The sequence below is a fragment of the Schistocerca piceifrons genome, chromosome 5 (assembly GCF_021461385.2).
Source record: "Schistocerca piceifrons isolate TAMUIC-IGC-003096 chromosome 5, iqSchPice1.1, whole genome shotgun sequence".
NCBI classification, from domain to species: domain Eukaryota; kingdom Metazoa; phylum Arthropoda; class Insecta; order Orthoptera; family Acrididae; genus Schistocerca; species Schistocerca piceifrons.
This window is the reverse complement of record NC_060142.1, coordinates 158,331,495-158,354,110: the sequence shown is the minus strand read 5'-3', so window position 1 is coordinate 158,354,110 and position 22,616 is coordinate 158,331,495. Positions and strand designations below refer to the sequence as shown.

General features: G+C 38.8%; 1 protein-coding gene across 4 annotated transcripts in view; it reads right to left on the bottom strand.

Annotated features, from left to right (window-relative positions):
* The window catches only part of LOC124797977 (speckle targeted PIP5K1A-regulated poly(A) polymerase-like), a 254,563-nt gene that overhangs the window by 207,086 nt on the left and 24,861 nt on the right, over window positions 1-22,616 (bottom strand). For all 4 annotated transcript variants that reach the window (XM_047261151.1, XM_047261150.1, XM_047261152.1 and 1 more), the window contains one exon: window positions 3,001-3,186. In XM_047261151.1, the coding sequence (XP_047117107.1) occupies window positions 3,001-3,130 (130 nt within the window). In that variant the 5' untranslated portion in view covers window positions 3,131-3,186. The remainder of the gene's footprint in view (window positions 1-3,000; window positions 3,187-22,616) is intronic.

Below are 22,616 nucleotides of genomic sequence, written 5' to 3'. Positions count from 1 at the left end.
GAATGCAGAGCCTTGTCAACAGGTGGAGCATTACTCGCCTGGGCAGAAGGCCCCACATGGGGAGAGGGAGGAAGTACCCCAATGTCAGCAACCACAGCCTTGTCCAACGTTGCGGGGAGAGCCGCAGGTTGCAAAACAACCACAGCAGCACAAGTGCACTGGCAAACGCAGGTATTAGTGCTAACACTAGCAACCTCCGTTTGCGTAGCAACAGTGGCCATTTGTACCGGTTTTTTCAGAGCGGAAGCGAAAGATGTAGTAAACACAGGAGGTTTCATGGCCTTAAAGAGCTTCTTGGCCTCACCATAGGGGATGCGCTTAGATGTTTTAATCTCCTGTATCTTCCGTTCGTCGAGATACATGGGGCAGACCCGGCTCCAGACAGGGAGACTCCCAGAGCAATTCACGCACTTCACAGGCGATGAACAATCAGCTCCTTCATAGGCAGGCTGACCACATTTACCACAAGTGGCTATCCCATTGCACCCCAACGTAGTATGCCCAAAGCGCTGACATTTAAAGCAGCGCACTGGGTTGGGGAAATATGGCCTTACTGGCAAACATAAGAACCCCGCTTTAACATGCTCTGGGAGTCGTGGGCAACTGAACGTGAGAATAAACGAGTCGGATTTGACGAGGTCCCCATCGACTCGTTTCATAATATGCTGCACGTCAACAATACCTTCATCAGCCCATTCAGATTTTAACTCGTCTGTGGGGATATCCACCAAGTCCCTACATGTCACAACACCCTTACTGTAGTTCAGAGTGGAGTGGAGCTCGGTCTCGATAGCGTACTCACCGAGACAGGTTGCTTTCCGAAGAGAAGCGACTTGACGGGAACTAGATGTCTCAACTAAGAGAGTCCCATTGCGCAGTCGCTTCACAGATTTAAGTGTTCCTGCAATCCCCTCAAGACCCTTGTGGATGTAAAAGGGAGAAACCCTCTCAAAGCTACCCTCCTTCTGTTTAATAATCAAAAACACATTCTGATTATCAGCATGTGCTCTGTTACGACAGTCTGATAAATCTCGATCAACACTAGGCACTGGAGGACTCGCAGCACGAAGTCGCTTCTTCGATGGGGTGTGTTTTCCTGCCAGTGGCCCACCCAAGCCACTGGTAGGGGGAAATGTAGAGGTCGAAGGGTCCATTGCGGTCCCACGAGCAGCTAGGGAACTGAAGGTCCGCTCAGACAGAGCCCCGCGTGCCTGAGTAAGCCTTATACAACTGGGGTGCGGCAGGTGCCCCAGAGGTTGCCCGCTTGCGACTGTTCCACCTCAACAGCCATGCATCTCATAGGCGCGGAGCACACCAGAAGATTGAGGGGTTTGCATAGAGGTTGGCCGTCCTCGCAATCCAGGCGGTCAAGCCAAGATTACCATTCCCCGCAGCACACAACATTCCACCGCCGAGCCATACGGTGGTCGCTGAAGCATGTCCGGGGGTTGCGGTGACAGGAGACTGGCGGCACTGACCAGTCCCCAGCTTAGGACCCCGGGGTCACCAAGGCCGTACTCAGCAAATGAATGCTGAGCCCCTGGGGGCTACATGCTCTTGTGAAATTCCAATTCTGTTAACAATTTCCCATGGTGTAATATCCCAGTCCACTTCCGTTAGTTTGTCAACTCTTCTCTTGTGAAATGCTTTAGTTACTGACAAGTATCATCCAACTGTTTGTCACACAATTTGACTGTTTCAGATCTCCCAATTTTACATCTGTAACGATATCATGAAAAGGATAGTTGCTACTCACCATATAGCGCAGATGCTGAATCGCAGATAGGCACAATATAAAGACTGTCACAAAATAAGCTTTCGGCCAACAAGGCCATTGTCAAAAATAGAAATAGACGCCAGGCTTCACTGCCAGAGATTGCAGTTATGTGTGTGTGTGTGTGTGTGTGTGTGTGTGTGTGTGTGTCAGTCCTGTATTTTTGACAAAGGCCTCGTGTGCGGAAAGCTTATTTTGTGACAGTCTTTTTGTTATGCCTATCTGCAACTCAGCATCTCCTCTATATGGTGAGTAGCAACTATCCTTTTGATATTATTGTTACATTCTGTCCCGGATTTTCCTTTGTTTAATTTTACATCTGTTTACCTTATGCTGCTCAGTACTAACATCAATCTAACATTTACCTTAAATTACTTCTATTCTTCAATTAAGTTTAATAGGAGTAACACTTTCTGCATTACGAACCAAATAGCAGAATGTAGTATCAGTTGCACTGACAATTTCAACCACTGTACCTATGCAACTAATAACTCCAATAACTTCTAACTAAATGAGATTGTAGCAGAGATTCCACACAACGTGGTGAAATGAGTTGTGCCAGGGCTGCCCCCTGTTGAGGAGTGCAGCATGTGGAGGCATTAGGTCCTACTTATTACTCTATCATCACATATATAGAAAACACTATTGTGAATGGTCAAACTGGAATTTGTATGTAAATATGAGTGTAATAATATAGCCTACACCACCCACTAAATCTGTAGGTGCCTTTGCCAACATCAAATGTAATAATTGGAAAATATGGGTGCTTACAGATGAGAAATGTTCTATTTCAGAGCAACTGTTTTGATTCTGGCCCATGCACTGTGCCTCATTGGGACCTAGAATTTATGTAACTGTCACAGTATGTTCTGCAAACTACAGAAAATGTTCAAATGTGTGTGAAATCTTATGGGACTTAACTGCTAACGTCATCAGCTTACACACTACTTAACCTAAATTATTCTAAGGACACACACACACACACACACACACACACACACACACACACACACACACCATGCTCGAGGGAGGACTCGAACCTCTGCCGGGACTAGCTGCACAGTCCATGACTGCAGCACCTTAGACCGCTCGGCTAATCCTGCATGGTGATTCCTCTGAAGATATACACCAACAATTCTACCATTCATCAACATCATTCAAGTATCACATCAAGCAATAAAATATTTAAATCTGTACAGGCAGAATTTAATGATAACAGTACTCACAGCTTATGAAAACACTATTCTGTATCATTTCATTAAATCTCTTCTCCCTTAGCCGATGGCGTTTGTCTTGCAGATGCTTTGTAAACTCCTTTGCAGGCACTAATATATTACAGCATTCACATTTCTCCATCTTCCCTTCCACCTTATTTGCAACTGGGGTTCACAGGGCAGCACCAGTGAAGTGACCTGAGGATTGACATAGTTCAGTTATTGTAAGCAAATAATGTAGTATTATGTTAACTGTTTCTCTGTAAGCAAACAAAACAGTAGACCATAGCCTAATATAAAAATAAAACAGAAAGAGAATTTCTCATTGTATCATTTGGCAGATGTGGCAGAAACCGATATACAGTATCACTTATTTAAAATCAGTGCACACAGTTATAAAAAGTTTTCTGCAACAGCTACCATACATGTTACCTAACGTAAACATTGTGCACTATTAAGTACGACAGCATAGTTTCAGCAGGTACAGCAATTACCACCACTATCTGCAACATTCTTTATGTATAATGGATGATCAAAAAGTTTCCATTTGAAGACCATACAGTCCAGAATCAGTATTCCAAGCACGCAAAATCACTGTGAGCACTGAGGCAATCATCTTTCTGACACACCAGGTTGAAGATATCCGTTTGGTAAAACATGTGTCCTGCAGCATGAAGAAATCCATAAATGCATGCCGCATACCTCATCAAACAGGAATCACCAACCCTTCAAGGTCTATTTAAAGGAACTGAAGGCATAATAATTGCATGAGGAGAGATTAGAATTATAGGGCAGGTGCTCAAGTGTATCCTACTTGAGTTGATGTAACCTCTGCTGGCCTTTCAGACTGACCTGCGTCTTGTGTCGACTTGCAACTAGCATGTAATTTATCATACCTTTCCATGCTGGTGGATTTCAATAGACATGTTGACCCATACATATTCTTCATTCTCCAATGGATGTCTACTGATGCTGGTCCTTCAGTAGCCGAGAAAATAATTAAGGCACTTTGGTCCTGTTCTGATGCATTAGGTAATGACGTCTCCACAGTCCAAGTTTCCACATTTACTACATGCACATCGGAAAAGACACGAACATCACATTAATCCCTTGCTTACATGTCAGTGCTTACATACCTGGATTGGAGTCACCCTATGTTGCATACACACTGCAGAATACTCTAAAATGGATCTGTTTGATCGCCACTTACAAATAAAAATTATATTCTCATGCCTGTAAAATAACGTGCAAAACTTCAGAAACAAATGACGCAAAACATAGAAAACAATTCAGACCTGGTGTTCTAAGATGTTAAGGTAAGATATGCGACTTATTATGAACGAATACACAGATCTTTCAGTCATCCCAGTTGTCTCAAGATCAGAGAATTGAAAGGGTGAGTGTTTATGAGCTGATTTAATTGCTGATTTTTTAAATAAAACTGTCAGCTGAAAAACTCCATACACAGTTACTGCAGAAATTCTTTTATTTTTTTCTTAAAATTGCAATTATGATTTCCACCAAGAAATCTCAAAACAGGCACAAGAATACAGCACACTTTGCAATGTGCAATGACTGATTCTTCTTTCATATTTTCAGATAAACACTCCACATTCATAGAAAAGACTCACTACGCATTTCTAATCCGGTGCTTGAGACAAGGAATTGTTTTCATGGATGTACTATAAGTTCACAGAACTCATGCCTTACAGTATCAGCAATGGACCCACAGTGTCCATTCTTTTTCACGAGCATTGAGATATCCATGATGGATGTGGAACATTACAACTGTGATAAATAAAGGTTTTCATAAATGACTGCAACCAGCTGTCTTTCATAATGGTAGAATTTTTATTTTCCCAGTATACCAGTTTCAAGAAGCCTAGTGAGTCTGGTACAATTCTCAGTAGTAGTTCACAGCATTACAGGGGTTGTCGTGTAGCTGTGGCAAGACAGAAAAGTGCTGAAACAAGGAAGTACTGAATATGGTGAGGTATCTGATGTTATTAACATCACAAAATGATAGGATCAAGTTGATGGGATTACCTACAGTTGTCTGATTGCACAGGTTTGCTCTTGGTGCACTAATTATGTTAAAAGATCTTATGATTTTGTGATGTAAATAATTCCAGATGCCTCATTACATTTCATGTTCACATTTTTCTATGATTTTCTGTCTTGCCACAACTACACAAAGACCTTTCTTTATCCAACAGCTTTGGTTCAAATCAGAATCAGTTTCAATAAGGCTGGGATCAAGTCTACTTGGAGCTTTTGCTAAAAGATCAGCCAATGGAGTCTGAAAGAATATTTTGAAGATAGATCTCTCAATGAATGCCTTACACTATTATTGAAATAAAAGAAATTCTGCTGTCTCCAGGTTTTTAAACACCTTTAGCCTCTAACAAGAATAAAATCTAGAGAGTAAATTATTTTTTTATGGGCAGGAGCTACCTTATCAAAGCAGCATTTTTCAAAATCTTGACTTAATAAATTTTTCCATTACATCTGACAAAATAGAAGTCTGACACTGATTCAAATTCTTGAAGGATGGTCCACAACAGACACCAACTAAATAAAATGTGAGTTTGCGCGATACACTGTCCTATTTTGACTACTTTTCCTTCTTGTACTTAAAGATTCAAGTTTGTCCTCCTCCGTTCCATCAACAAAATCCTCCACTGCTCCTTGCTCAAATATTTCAATTTACAACAATCTATTACAATAAATCTCCATAGGAAAAATATCAAAGTTGTAATATTCATATAGAGAGGTCTCTGTACAGGTATGCATTTAAATATATTGCAGGAGGCAATCAATAGAGACTGTATTTGAAAACTTGCACTATGATTTTTTTTTAAATTTATCCTGTTACAGAGATAGTAAATAATTTCTAAAAATTACATTTTTCTATGTACAGATGGAAAATTTAATGACTACATTACATAGATACAAAAATATAGAAATCCAAACAATAGTTTATTTGCAGGTTTTGTCACCATTTACATTAGTCATAAGTTCTTGCCTCCCCTGCCATCATTGGAAAGTCCACTGCTAGTGTCGTCTGTTACAGTTCCGTGCTGTTCCCACAAGTATGTACCAATTTTCATGTTCTGAATTGCTAACCTTATAATGTAATATTAATCTGTTTTTATAACAACAGTGGGTCATGTATCAAAAAGCACTTTCATTGCACTATGGTTATTGTTTGTTAAAAGCATGGCACTACAACAAAACTGGCAAAGTACTAGAAAAAACTGAATATTCTATGTCAATAAAACAAAATCTGCGAAAATTTATCCGTCCTTCTAAAAAATAATTAAAAATCAGCCATGAATTTTTTTGTGAATGAGGAAACTGAATCTACAACGCAAAGTCTGGTGCACGCCTTACACTTGGAAAATTGACCTGGCAATCTGAGAAACCCATGGGGTATGCACCTAAGGCATCTAAAGTGAGTGAGGCATGATGGGAGAGACTGTACCCAAGCAACATACACTATATCAACTCAGTGAAATTCCACTTTCTCTTACAAAACAACCCCACAACCACTTTTCCTTCGAAACAGGATCTCACAGTATGATATGTATAAAATAGCTCAATCCATCTGGTTCCATCAATGAACAGTTGAAATCGCCTTTGATTCTTTCAGAAGTCCGCAAATATTAAAGAATTCCTTGGGACCTTCCCCAAGTTTTCCACGTAAAATTAATTTTCCTACGAATTCTGGATTCTCCAGACAGTCTGTCACATTTGCGAAACATATTCTACGTTTAATTGGAGAGTTCCTGACAAAAAGAAAAGTCTCAAAGAGTGGAAATTAAGAACATATGTAGCTACGAATAGTCAATGTAGTTACATCCTGTCATTAAAGGCTGCATACAGGGAAAAAATAGCAAATGGAAACACAAAAGAAATATATGCTAATACACGTCATAGATATCCAAGTGAGGAGTCATCTAGTTGCGAGTAAAGTAATGATGAGTGAAACGAAGCATTCCAAAATCACCACGGGTACATACTACATAAGTTCCTGAACACAGAGTGTGCGACTTCCTACCTACAAACAAAGAAGTTGTTTCTTATGTATCTGAATTAAAAGTACACAGTGATATTATCCACATTTAAATATTAACACGACTATACAGTAGTGGAAATCAATATAAAGACATGATTATTTGCAGGAAAATTAACATCTTCAGTTGGAACAGTTGTGCACAATGTATACACAATAGTATGAAATGCAATATACTGACAAATGCAGTCACATGGTATTGCATTTCACATCATTAATACAGTATATAACAAGACATCAACTATTCAAGTGGTAGAGAGGGGAACTCGATATAACAGCAGGTGGCTCTGTGCAGTGATAGTGTGTGCATCAATGCCTTTACTACAGACAGGAAACAGACATCATTAGTGACAGTGGATGTTGCATAGGGACTCTCTCATTGTCAAACTGCCAACAGGATGAACTGTTCAACTACAGTGATTGATAATTTCGTTACACAGGGTGCATGATGTGGACAGAATGAAAAATATGGGTGAAGAAGAAAATTATATAAGGCACAGAAAGAGTTACTTTTACATAATATTGCAATCTAAATCAAACTTCTTCTCATCACTGAAGAGCACTTTATTCCATTCAGAAGTCCATGACAAATGTTTTTCAGAAAACTTCAATGGAGGCTGCTCCTAGTGCTTGAATCCACTTATGGCGCACAATGTATGTGGCACAGGTAGCCTCTGCACTGCTTGAAGCTAGTCCCATACATGGATTTCAAAATTTGCTTCTTCTGAACATATTTGCCAGCCATAGCTGCAATTCCATTGACCAAATCCTTAGGTGCCCCATCTAAATATCCATGGAGAAATGTGTGCTTATTCATAGGTGAGACCACTATATTTTCAGCTATGTAGACTGTGAACTGCTCCCAGAATCGTATCCATAACTGATGGATTTCAAAACTATTGGCATGATCTAATAACACAACAGCAGGTAAGAATGAGGAGAAATTTTGATGGTGGAATTCTTAGATTTTGGCAGCCTTCTGCATTAAAGGTAAATCACACACTATTTGGCAGAACACTGGAATGAACTCTAACATGTACACTGAGATACTAGAGACAGAACTGATTAGAATGTATGAAGACCTTGGGGATGAAAGTCTAATGTTTCAACAAGATAACGCATCTGGGTATGGTTCTGCTAGAACTACAATGTGGTTTGAAGATAAAGATGTTGGTGTCTTGCTCTGGACTGCACATAGCCCAGACTTGAGACCCACGGAAAACCTTTGTGGAACACTTGCAAGGTGTGTTTATCACAATGGAATGCAACTTGAGACAGTATGTGAGCTGAAATTAGTGATACAAGAACAATGGGATTCTTACACGAGAGTGCTTGCCCCAAACTACTACTTGTATTCTCAGAGGAAATTTGCAGGAACAGGCTTATCCATGCAAGAAGGGAAAAGATACAAGAAGGGAATCTCACACAACTCATGGAGTTTCTCAATAAAGAAGTGGAGGGAGCCCTCACCACACACAAAATAAATCGAGAGTGTTCCACAAGAGCATTATGTACTCACAGCACCTGCTTGTCATGTGAAAGTTAAAATGAAGGCCAACAAGATAATGAAATAACACAATTAAGACCCTTTTTGTGTGTATTGTAAAGAAAGGGAGCACTATGGCCAAGACTGCCAAAAGGTTGCAAGCTTAGAGGACACAATATATTCCCTAAAGAAAATGAACTACTGCTTCTTATGCCTTAAAAGGGGCCACAATAAAAATCAGGGCTTTAAATGGGGAAAGGCATTCTGTGTGAAGTTCATGGGTGAGCACCATATTTCAATCTGCAATAGCCACTTCATGATCGTAAACAAGACTGAAATGATAACTTCCAATTTCATATACTTACAAACTGCTCGTGTCAGTATCAGATGAGCAGTCAGTAGGAGTAAAATTACACTTGCCATCTTAGACCCAAGAAGTCAGTCAAATTTTATACATAATTCACTGACACAACTTCTCCAACTCAATGCCACACATACCACAACTCTGAAGATAACAACATCTTGCACTTCAACTCTCTCAAGGAGAAAGATTCATTTTGATATGATTGAATACTCCATCAACGACCAAGTAGCAGTTACAATTTTCGAAAGCAGCAATACATTCTCACATCAGCAGACAGTACCACATGATGTAGGAGATATGGCCTTGATGGAGGATACACAGCTGTCAAATCTGAGAGAAGACACTGATGACCTAACTTATTGAAGTCCTGACTGGAGCAGGTTATTACTGGAAAATTGTGACATTGGAACAACAATTTCAAGTGTGACCCTGGAACAACCATTTAAAGGATCACCTTCATTGGTTCTCTTTTCCAGAATCTTTGGTTACACCCAGAATCTTAATGATGGCTGAAGAGATGTATGCCTGCCTCGAAAGGAGAATATACTTCTCTCTGGCAGCCACACAAATGCTGAACCATATCTTTGCTCCTTACAAAATAAGTTGTGAAGGAATGAAGAAATGAAGCTCATTTATCACGAGGCCACATGAAATTACATTAAGAGGGAACAGGTAGAATTTCACGTGAGGACTACACAGTTTCACGGGTATTCTATCTGCCATACCACACATGATCCAGGCTCTCCATCTTTGAATGATGCCCTCAAACCAAGTCCAGATTTACTGCCAGACATACTTTCAACCTTGTTACAATTCTGAGCTAGTCTGTGATGTGAGCCAAGACTTCTTACAGTTGACCTTGAATGAATATGGCAACAGCTCTCAGTATGTTCTTTTGGTTTTGCATTAAGCAAACTGAGAACGGCACTTACACCACCACAGATGATGTGATAACACATTGCTTTAAATGTTTAACATCTGGACTTGCCCCACATTTTGTTAGCTGCTATAAGGGAGCTACCAGCACTAAACAGCGACAAATATCCCCAAGTGACAGCACTCACTGACAATTCTATAATCATGAACGATTTTGTAGTTAGTGTGAGTGGCAGTAAGGATTCTGCAACTGTTTCCCAGGAACTGATGGTACTCTTCCTGCAAGTAGTCTTCACTTTTCAAATGGGCACCTAATTCGAAAGAACTGAAGGCTATATGCCATGCCAAAGGTCTTGGAGCCAAGCACAACACAAGTCTTGGGAATCAACTGGAATACAGAAGATGACTCCATATCCACTGACTATCAAAGGATAGTGGAAGGCCTGACTGGCAAACTGGTAACCAAGAGAAACTTTCTTTGACCAGCTGCTCAGTTTCACGACCCTCTTTGTGCTGTTCACACCCACTGGGATTGTTGTTAACGGTCTCAAATAGGAGGAAGTTTTGCCCACAGCTCTTGTATGTACTTGGCACTCTGAGTCTCAAAGCTTCATCACGTACCATTCCACACTCCCAGATTTGTAGGTATGACAGACTCAAGTGACTCTGGAGAAGTGCATGTGTTTTTCAATGCATCTGAAAGAACCTATGGTGCTGTTCCATACAGGGTGCTCAAAAAAAAAAAAAAAAAATTGTTGAATACTTTGAGAGGTGGTAGTACTCATTGGTACAAGAAATATAAGTCCAATAAACGTGGTTCCAACAACGCGTACCTTCCAAGATAAACACATATTCATAGGAAGGGCTGCACGACACTTGGTTGCGGATATTAGCACAGTTGATGCATTGGCTCTCTGTCAAATTCGTTGGCATGTTACTATGAAGTCTTACTCACAGTTCTCTACATACCATTACGTGGTTTGTAGTCAGTTGTGTGGTTCGAGTTGTGTTGTAGGCTACGCTAATTTTTGTCATGCTTGTGCACCTTAATGTACACTACTGTCAACCTCAGGTAAGTATCACATTGTTTTAACTTCTTCCGAACACATATTCACTTATGTGTTTAGTGTTATTGTGTTGCTTGTACATACAAATGGTGTATGTACATCATTTACAGGTTCTCTTGTCCACCACTTCTTAGCAATGGAAGCCTACTACTTGACAAGTGAAATGGCAGCTATGATATTCTGTTATGATTTAGCAAATGGACATAGCATGCAGACCCGTACCCTCTATGTTGAAAAATACCCAAAACGCAGAGTGCCCTCTGATAAGCTGTTCAGCAGGCTTTTCCAGAATCTGAGGGATGCAAGTACTTGCAACTCGGAGGACTGGCAGTAGAAGGCCCCGCACAGTCCGCATGCCTGATATAGAGGAGTGTGTGCTACATTTGGTGGAAGAAACCCCTGTGACCAGTGTGCGACAATTAGCAGCAGCGAAAGGCATGTCTCACTCTTTTATCTGGGTACTTCATGAATAACTGCTGTACCCATATAATCTACAACGCGTTCAGGCCCTAAGGCCACATGATCATCATGGCAGATGGTGGTTCTGTCAAGTGCTGTTGCAGAAGTGCGCCACAGATTTACTGTTCACATCCAACATTTTATTTACCGATGAGCCGGGGTTCATAAGAGATGGAGCTGTGAATTTCCATAACCAGCATGAACGAACAGATGTAAATCCCCAGGCAAATCATGAAAGAGGGCATCAACACCGATTCTCAACTTAAGGGCAAGAATATCTGGTGATAGATTAATAGGGTCATACATGCCATCACTGGGGCACATTATTTAGAATTTCTCATGATCGTATTGCCTTCCTTGCTGGATGCTTGCCACTGCATCAACAAATACAAATGTGGTTCACGCATGTGTCAGCACACTTTTGTCGCAATGTGTGTGAACATCTGACACAGACATTTCATGACCGCTGGAATGGTTGGGCAGGAGGGGGAACGCACCTTGGCCTCCTCGTTCCCCAGATCTCCAATCAACAAAGTGCAGACACAACAGGGTTGCATCTTCAATGCGTGCCAACTGGTACAACAACCGAGTGCATTTTAAAGGCTGTGTCATTCCTTACGCCGGACGGCAGAGGGGTAAATTGTCGTGATTGACACCACGTTGAACACCTCCTATAAACATGTGTTTCTCATGGAAAGTATCCAATTCCAACCCAAGTTTATTGGACTTATCTCTGAATGTATGCATATCCAGACCATGTTTATTGAATTACTACTTCTTGTTTCAATGAGTACTACCACCTCTCAAAGTATTCTGACACTTTTTTTTAACACCCTGTATGTACACACAACTACTGAAGTCTGTTACAGAGCACATATTGTTTGTAGCAACACCAGAGTTTGGCACCAATCAAGAAAGTTAACCTTACCTATACTTTGTTCATCATAAGAATAAACCTGATGTAAACATTACACCATGTATTCTTCTTCATTTGCTTGAATCTCATTGTGTTTCGTTTCATGTGGAGCAGAAGGCAATCTGTGTCCAGTACAGTCATAAGGATACGTTTTATGCTGTGTTACACGAGAATGAATGATAATGCGGGACAACAGCTTTACCGGCGCATTTAACCTGGACAGCACTGGCCAGCCAGCTGGTACAAGTAAATTGCAATGATGTCGGCAGTAGCAGTTCACACGTAAAAAGAGATGAGCAAAGAAACAACATAGCTTCGAATGGCATTTAATTTTTAAAGAGAATGAAATAACATTCGGCAAAGCTCCAGCACTACCGCACACATCTTAGGTGGCTAGATGGAAAGCAAAAATGTTCTCCTTTTCACTTAACATAGTATTCTAATTACATACAAGTGGCCGGCCGCGGTGGTCTAGTGGTTCTAGGCGCGCAGTCCGGAACCGCGGGGCTGCTACGGTCGCAGGTTCGAATCCTGCCTCGGGCATGGATGTGTGTGATGTCCTTAGGTTAGTTAGGTTTAAGTAGTTCCAAGTTCTAGGGGACTGATGACCACAGAAGTTAAGTCCCATAGTGCTCAGAGCCATTTGAGCCATTTTTTTGAACATACAAGTGTGATGAAAATTCCTAACTTAAAATACAAAGAATTTTTCTGAGTGAGCTATGTGTGACGTAAAAGCATACTGCAGGGAGTGGTATTAATTACAGTCAGTCGTCTGGTAAACTCTTAGCTCCTTCCTTATCCGAATCCGAGAAAATACATTTCAGTTCTGGACCCATAATCAGCTACGTTGATGAGTCGATCAACAGCAGAATCGACGCAGCCATCCAAGGGCCGCATTTTCTTCTCTTCTAATATGACGTGCCGTTCTATATACCGCCAGCATTCGGCAGTGTCATGTGAGAAAGCTGCATGCATTAGGTCCAGTACATCTGGAAACAGTCTTTGTTATTTCTAGCAACAAATCCTGTAACTTGGCTCCACATCAGTTCTGTTGGGTTCATATTGTAATGGTACAGTGGCAAACGTAAAATTTGGTATGGTGTGCTCGATGCTGAGAAAATAATGGTTTTTCATGTTTCTACGACACTTACGACTCTGGTTCATGTGGGGCTACCTCTGTGGTATAAAACAATGATTTTTCATTTTTGCCCTGAAAAATTAAATTTTTATGTTTTCTTAACAGCCCATACTAACAATCTTTCATAAAAATATCGATAATTAAGAATTTATGTTTGAAATGAAAAGAGGAATATCGTGTGCAATATGTAATTAGAAGCAAGAGGACGTGCATTATTAACAAAAAATGATGATGAATTTTACAAATACGAGATGTAGGTATTTCAAATTGAACGAAAAAATAATAATAATAATAACCAGAGAGAGACATGATCAATTAACTGCACCTCCGCTCAATCTACTATGCTACCAATTCCGCTAAACATTGAGTGCATATTTTGAACTCAACCGTATCAAATACAGTTTCTTGGAAAACCTCAAACACGAAATTATGATAAACATTACGAACAAGCTATTTCTCGGCAGTTTTTAATCATGTTCCACAAGTGTGTTTCACTACGGGCCGGGAAGCAGCCTCAGCCATTTGCTTACTGCCTATTAACATCGCAATCAATCAGAAAACAACAGTAGAGAGACCGTGACTGTAAACGATTTTTGAAATAAAAACTACATAGCTAAATTGTGATTACAAAAACTGTTGATGGCTGTTAATACATTAGAATATCTTAAAGCATCATTTAACCCATTAGTGTTCATCATTATTAAGTTCGGCTTTCCTGCTTAAAAATTGCTGTAGGTTATCGTTTTGTAACACGTTTACATGAAAAACATAATTTCAGTTTAATTTTCACTTACACAGTTATGAACACTGATAGCAACTTAAGTTGCCAATGGGCACTTATGGTAACAAATGATACACATTTCCAGATTTATTAAAATTTTTATTTCTCGAACAGTTTTTATTACACATTCTTACATTATTTAAAAAATATTTAAATAGTCAAAACATATCTGAATCATTTGAAAAATTCTCATCTGAATCTTAGCTTAGAGATATTCCAAAATTTATGAAACACCTCAAAACAATCTGGATGACTGGTGCCTTCACTTCACACATATACACACAGTTCGATTCTAGCATACCTGGCATCTACGGTACTTACATTGTCCTTTGACAGTGAGATGATCTTTTCTGTCCTGCCTTATATCATCTAATGAAAGAAATAGTGATGATGGAAGCACGAGTTTTCATATTTTGAAGAACAATTTGCCTTTGAAATTGAAGATACAGCAGATCATTTCCCAACTGTCGATATAACAACGGTCCCTCTACGCACGTCACTACTACAACAGAGACCACCACCATTTTTAATTCTCATTTTTATTCCGTATACAGCCGTGAATTGATCATTCAGATTAACCTCTCCCATATGCAGATTATATTGTTTCGCAGCATCAGCTGTCTTTCTCGTTACTCTCTTTCTCTCCATCTGACTAAACCTTTCCACACTTCGTAAAGGTTCTACATAATCACAGTTGGAAAGAACTGTCACTACTGCACTGTCATTCCGTTTCACTGCTGTCACCTGGCTGTTAGATACTGAAACACATTTCCCTCTTTTTTGTTCTCCAAACTCATTCTTTGATGGCAAATTCAGTTGCTTTTCAAGTCTGTTCTCTTGCATTGTCCCTGTGCCACCCAAGTTTATTCTACACAGGTCTTCCAGACGCAACTGACGTAAACAAATTGTCAAAGTACATTTTTGTTCCACCTGGAATTTCCATGCTGAACCAAACCAATCACTTTATCCACACCATGACCAAGACCAGTTTTCGGTATTTTCATATGTGTGCCACAGTAAGGTTCTGCATGTTTAATGTAGCCATCAGGATTTGCCAAAACCGATAGCTTGAAACCAAATCTAAATGGCATGCCTTTGATGAACTGTTTAGGCCCACGCCTCTCATAACATGGTATAATACTCTCATCAATACACACTGTCATCAGTACACACTGGATTATCAGAGAGAACTTGCTTGAAAGCATCACTGAGAAAGTTTAACAGTAGCCTTACTTTATAAAATCCATCTTCATTTATGTTCGTATTGTCATTCAAGTTTCTTCAAATCTGTTTTGCCTCATAGATTCCAAAACTAAAGCTACTTTACAATCAGGGTCCTCAAGCAATGCATTCTTTTATTTGGCAATTTATGACAATGTGAGAGAATCAGTATTCCCAGGACTGTGCATAACTCATCGTAGGAACATTCAGATTATGATTGTCATTCTGTGCAGCATAAAAATTTGTTTGGGAAACAATAAAATTTATTAACTCCTCAGAGAAATACTTTTTAAATAGAGTCCAGCATGGATTTTATTGTATTTGAAAGAAAAATCTAATAAGAGTCACTCACTTCTTTTAGTTTCCAGCTTGGATTCTTCATTTAATCCCAAGTTGAGGTAATGGGTTTTATATATGATTTAGTCCTTGAGCATTTGGATGGGGCTGGAGTGTCTGCCGAATCTTCAATATCTTCTACTGCTTCTTGTCCTCACTGCAAAATTTTTACTTCCTCTATCGCTTTGTATTTATAACATTTGATGTGGTTGGAGTTTCTGCGCAAACCTCAGTCAGCTTCTACCTCTTTTAGCCCTTTCATCCCTTTCTCCAAGCACTGCAAAATTCTGACTTGATGCACACTTCCAATTTCCCTCAGTATTTGCAGCAGGAAATGTAGTTTGAATGTCTGTAGAATTCTCAATTTCTGCTTCTTGTTCACTTCTGTCACTCACTGCAAAATTTTGCCTAACATGTCCTTATCCTTTCCCTCTGTACTTACAACATGTTCATTTTCTGAACTTGTGCCTGTGCCCTTAGTATAGGTGCAGGGAGATGACATCTTTATCAGTATCTCACCCTTGTGCTCCATAAGGAGGGATGATAACAACTGATCGTATTGTTCTGTTTCAATCTTCTTCAAATAATTTATTATTTCGCCCACAGTCCATACATTATTGTCACACCTGAAAGACAACACAAGTGCCCAGTAGCAATCAAAGATGCCAGACACACCTTCCCCAACATAAATCATGCTAAAAGCAAATTTACAAATTCCAAAGAAATCCTGCATATAATTTAGACAATTTATTACAAGATAGCAAAGAAAATTTACTCAAGTACTCATATATTGTCTTTAATTAAGATTTTTCATCGAAGTGGTTTCTAACACGCATACTCACTGAAGAGGTTTAAAATTCGTAAGCAACAACAATGGACTGAATACTGATACTTCATATTTTAAACAACAAAGAAAAAGCCCATAACTGCTTCCAACAGTTAAATTGTGTACAGTTTATCATTGGCAATTTTAGTTGCGGCTGGGCATTAGCGGGTTAATGTAGCTTAGTAATTAGATATCTAATGCATAAGAAGGACATATACTACGGTTTCTGACCAATCATCGTGTTTGTGTTTGTAGGTTTATTCTAATGATGAACAGAGTATAGACTGGAATTGCTTGTCGCATTGATTGGCTCACAACTCTTTCGTATCAATAGTGATTTGGACTCCACTAGCAATGGTGTGGACACGTCAGAGCAAATGTATTTTACGGACTACAAGACACTACAGATTATAAGAAGTGCCTTAATTTTTAAGCAATTAAAAAATCTTTATTGACTGCCAAGCCAGACTAAAAAAATTCTTAGTTTATAAAACCAAACCGACCTTTAATATCCCTGAAAATTGTCACTGAATTTTATTCTTCCTCTTGGTCATCATCGTTGTCCACTTCATATATAAGATGGTCTTCATTACCATCGAGAGCATTACTTACGCCGCACTTCTTGAAAGATTTAACAACAATGTCTTCTCTCACTCTAGACCACGACTGTTTTATCCACTGGCACACTTGTTTGTAGGTCAATTTAAACCCTTAATTCACGAGGTGTGGTCTCTCAGGCTGCGTGAAAATTTTTGAACTCGCTCTCCAAGGCCAATTGTTGTGGAATACTTTTATACTCCCCCTACCCTCCTTAAATTGCCAAGCCTACGATGTTTTGCTGTCAGTTGCATTATGCCTTCTGTGTTAATTGCTGACACATGTTACTGATACGTGTTGGAGTCTCCTAGACCACACCTCATGAACTGTGTACCTGTTTTCCTTAGTACAGTACCCTATAGCTCAAAATGTGTCCACACGAATTTGTCAGTTTTAACTTTCCCGAGTTTGATGAAATTGTTAGTCGGTGTATGGAAGAAGGTGTCAGTGATATAGATCAAGAAATAAACGAAAAAGACTAATATTTTACATTAGCCAGTGATCACAGTTCTGATAGTGAACAAGAGTATCATTCAGATGTAGAACTTCAGGAAAGTTGTCATGGGGATTTATCTGTTTCTTCAATGAAATACCTAAAGTGTCTGTTAAAATTGAATATGTTCTGAATGGTGATAACAAGTTTCCAGAAATCCATGTGAATGTGACAAGAGTTTCTTTTTGTAGCTATCGGGTGGAATCTTTATGCGCAAATTTAAACCCTGGAATTTAGTTCTATATGGAAATTTATTTGCTACAGAGATTGTATAATTTTTCTTAATGTAAAATTCAGTACTCTAACAGCCCATTTATGTATACTATTTCAAATAACCACACAAAATTATGTGCTTTTATGTGATAAATAGTAAAACGCTGCAGGCTTTGTTAAGTGCAATAAAATAAACTAGAAGCATTTAAACAACACTTAATTGTGAAAATAAATGTTACATAGCATAAATTAACAATTTCATATGATTTTTGCCTTAAATCTCGGTTTAAACATAGGGGTCCCAGAGACCCCACCTCGTGGTATATGTTACAGAAAAGTCACCTCACGAGTTAAAGTTTAAAGCTCCCTTCGGCATGAATTTATGTTAGGTTTCATCAATCATTCATTTGTTCCATTCCTCTCTCACAATACACTTTAAATGGTTCATTTATCGAGATATCAAGAGGCTGCGACAGTGAAGTTAAGTCCTCCCACAATAAAAACAAGCTCTGTATTTCCCTGTCCCAATTTCTCTTTCACAAACTTCTTCAAATTCCTACTAAACTGATCTAGCACAAGAAGACAACTCTTCTTCAATAAAACACCGTTCCTTCTCTCCCACACTATGCTAATCCATAATTTCATACCAGCCTCATCCACCCAATCCTTGTCATGTACATGAACACCACCACCTGGCAGTATTTCAGGTTTTGGCATTGCTTTGCGCTTGAAAACGATCATTGGATTAAGTTTAGTACTGTCAGCACAACATGAAATGACAATAGTTTTGTCGATTTCTTCATGTCCACTTGTCTTTATGGTTGCAGTTTAGCACTTTTCGTGGCAGCATTTCTGTTACTTGGCACATAAAATACCAGAGGAGTTTCGTCCATATTCAGTATTTGGCTTAGTCCCACACTTTTTTTTCCATTGTTGAATAATAAGGTGATGGAAAGAAACATTTTTTCTTCATATTCTTGAGGTATTTTCTGTAATATTTTGGTTTTGGCTCGCACGCTTAAGTCCATTACGCTTCTTAAACCTGTAACACCAACCAACTCCACCCTTAAAGTCTGGTAAGCTCCACCGTAGCGCTAGCTTACGAAAGTGTATTTGAATGATTTTATTGTTAATTCCAATGCCATTTTGATGGTGTCCTTGAATCTACTTTAATATGTCATCTTCTAGTTTTGGCCATTTTGCACTCTCTCATCTATTTACACATTTACTCTTTCCCATTTTTTCCAGTTCTTTACTAGCCTGCCAATCATGAAAGTTTTTTTTCTGTTAATGGAGGGCCAAAATGACACTCAGCTGCTCTATTTCCAGGTTAATCTGCATATGCTACCACTTTCAACTTATTACCCACACCATAAGAATACCCTTTTTTTTCCATTACGAAACTAGCTATTAACAAAAATATTGTACTGTTACTGATAGCACAAATCACCTCCATTTCAAGTTCACTGGCATCATAGATTGCAATGACACATCTTGGGCTGGACTGTTCCGGGTTTGCGACGGCAGGGTGGGAAGAAGGAAGTGTTTGCAAGCCTGTGAATCCCTGCAACTCATGTTTGTTGCATCTGTTACTGTCAGTTGAATCCTGTGTTGCCAGACAGAGATAGGTTTTCCGCAGCATCAAACATATGGCCATTTTTAAAACTGGCTGTAATTTTAAATCAAATACTGGAAACTTTTAAATTAATTTCAAGCAGAAGACACACCTGAATTTTGAAGGCAATTTTTTGAAGATAAATGTGCATCTTAACAGTCTGTAAAATACGGTATTAAGGTTGCAAGCGGTGGCTGCAGACCGACATTGTATGAGGGGCCACCAATAACAAAGGAAACTCCCCATCGCACCCCCTCAGATTTAGTGGTAAAATGGCACAGTGAAAAGCCTGGAAAAATTAGGAACCATTGAATGGTCCGAGCTTAGCAAGTGGGTCATTCCATGTCAAACGGACCAAATATCAAAACGTGTCCCCACTCCACCCTCTCCAAATCTAATGAAACATGAAATTTGATGTGAAGGTTCTATATGGTCTTTGATGGATATATACCAAATTTCAGTCCAATATCTTCAGTGGTTGAATTTTTAGGGTCTTTTAAAGAGAGGCTACTCATCTTCGCATCACGTACGAAGGTGCAAATGTGGCAAGTTTGCTAGGCTTTTTCTAAAGTTCTACAACACATTTGGACATTTGCTTTAACATACATAAACAACTTTTATGCTGAATCACACCATGGCAAAAATTAGGAATTTAGTCACACCTAAATGTAGATAGAAGCCTCTAAAGTGGCTAAAAAATTCATCGCATTATTCTGAGAGCCAAGGTTCGACTGACAACTGCTACTTTTCATATGAACCAATCTCACCAAAACTCCAGAGAGTTATTTCTACCTATGATTTCTATATGTGGATCAAATTTAATTAACATTGGATGCCTAGATGAGAAGATATGCATCTGCAAAGTAGCCAAAATTTTGTACGCTCAAATTTAAGATATTCTTGGGGGGCAATATTTCAACTGTGTCTTGTTCAATCCTTTTTTTCTTGCCTCAGCTGGAAAGAACATGCTTTAAGCTTTCAAATCTATATTATTTAATTTCTGGATCTTTCATATTGATGAGTAAGAATACTGTCAAATGTAGGGAAAAATGATTATCGATAAATACAAAAAATTAATAAAATTTGATGCTGTACGTCAAAAATGTATAATTGTAGTGTCTTTTAATAGGACAAGATTTGCCTGTGGTTTAGGGAATTTAACTATGCTAATAAAAAGTGTTTTTACATAATTTCACAGTACAGAATATGAATATAATAAAACTTCAGAAAATGCTCTTAAGACTATAAAATCTAGAAGATCATAATGGAACACTGTTGTTTTAGAATGTTTTAACCTTACAATGCACAGTGTTGCATATATGCATTGTCACACAGTTTCCATTGGCATTATAAAGCAGCAATAGTTTTTTAAACCTCTGTCCTCACATCAGTGGTGCAGAGCTGAATCACCACTTTCAATATTGCCAGTTTTTATAATATAATTGTATTGATGGAGTTTGCTGAGATTTATTTATTTGTTGTTCAAGATGCTGTGCGAGAATTTCATTGGGAGAATAGTCAGGCCACATTACATCCATTTGTTGTCTATTTTGGTGGCAAAGAAATGTCACAGCATCAGCATTTGTACGATCAGCAACTGTCTCCATCATGATGCCATCGCTGTTGATGCCTTTCAAATAAAGTTAATACGTATTTAAAGACAAAGATTGAAAACATTAAGAACATTTATTACTTTAGTGATGGTTCAGCTGCTCAGTACAAGAATTTCAAAAATTTCATCGATTTATGTCTGCACAAAAAGGATTTTGGCATCTCAGCTGAATGGAATTTTTTTGGAACAAGGCATGGTAAATCGCCTTGTGATGGCACTGGAGGAACAGTAAAAAGACTAGAAGCCCATGCTAGTCTGCAGAGTCCCTTAGGTAACCAAATATTGATTCCATATGAGTTGTTCAAATTCTGAGATGATAGTATTCCAAGCAAGAAGTTTTTTTACGTACCAAAAGAAGAGGTTGAAAAAATCAGCCTGATCAAGAAACAAGGTTGCCATGGGACATACAATATCTGGAACAAGAAAGTATCATCAATTTAAGCAAATTAATTGTAATCAGCTCAGAGTAAGCAGAGTTTCCTGATATGCTACAGCATTCACAATTCATGCCTTCAAAGCAGATGAAGAAATTCCAGCAATTTCAATTGCAAGTTTACAACCAGGACAATACGTTGCATGTAAGTATGTACAACAATTTCTGGTGGGTTGGAAACGTGTGTGAAGTTTCACATGAACAACAAGATGTTCTCATCAAGTTCATGCACCTACACAGTTCTGCTCATTTCCTTCACTGGCCAACTGCTAAAGACACCTGCTGGATTCCTGAACAACATATTTTCGTGATTTTAGAAGCACCACCAACATTATTATCAGGAAAATAGTATAGTTACCCACAATATGTCCCTAACAAAATTATAGAACTGTTTAACCAAAAATGGAACTGACTCTTTAGTATTTTTGTTTTGCAAATTTGTTGTTTTGTGTATTATATTTGTTTCTATGGTATGTGTTAAATTAATGTTTGGAACTGATTTATATACTGGAATACAAACAATTAAGTCTGGGATTTCATAAGCAAAATATTTCACCTTTCTATCTTCTCAAAGAGCTAAAATAATTTTTGAAACGTATTCTTACTCATCAATATGCAAGGTTCAGAAGTTAAACAATATAGCCTTGAAAGCTTAAAGCATGCTCTTTCCAGCTGTGGCAAGAAAAAATGGATTGAACAAGACACAGTTGAGATATTGCCCCCCAAAACACCAAAAAATTCGCACACAGAAAATTTTGGCTAACTTTGTACATGCATATCTTTTCATTTAGGCATCCAATGTTAATTAAATTTGATCTACATATAGAAATCACAAGTAAGAATAACTCTCTGAAGTTTTGGTGTGATTGGTTCATATAAAAAGTAGCCGTGGCCGGTCAAACCTTGGCTCTCAGATAGTGTGAGCAATTTTTCAGCCACTTTAGAGGCTTTTATCTATATTTAGGTGTGGATAAATCCCTAATTTTTGCCACGGTGTGATTCAGCATAAAAAATTGTCTATGTATATTAAAACAAATGACCAAAAGTTTTCTAGAACTTCTAAGAAAGCCGAGCAAACTTGGCACATTTGCACCTTCGTATGTGATGTGGAGATAAGTAG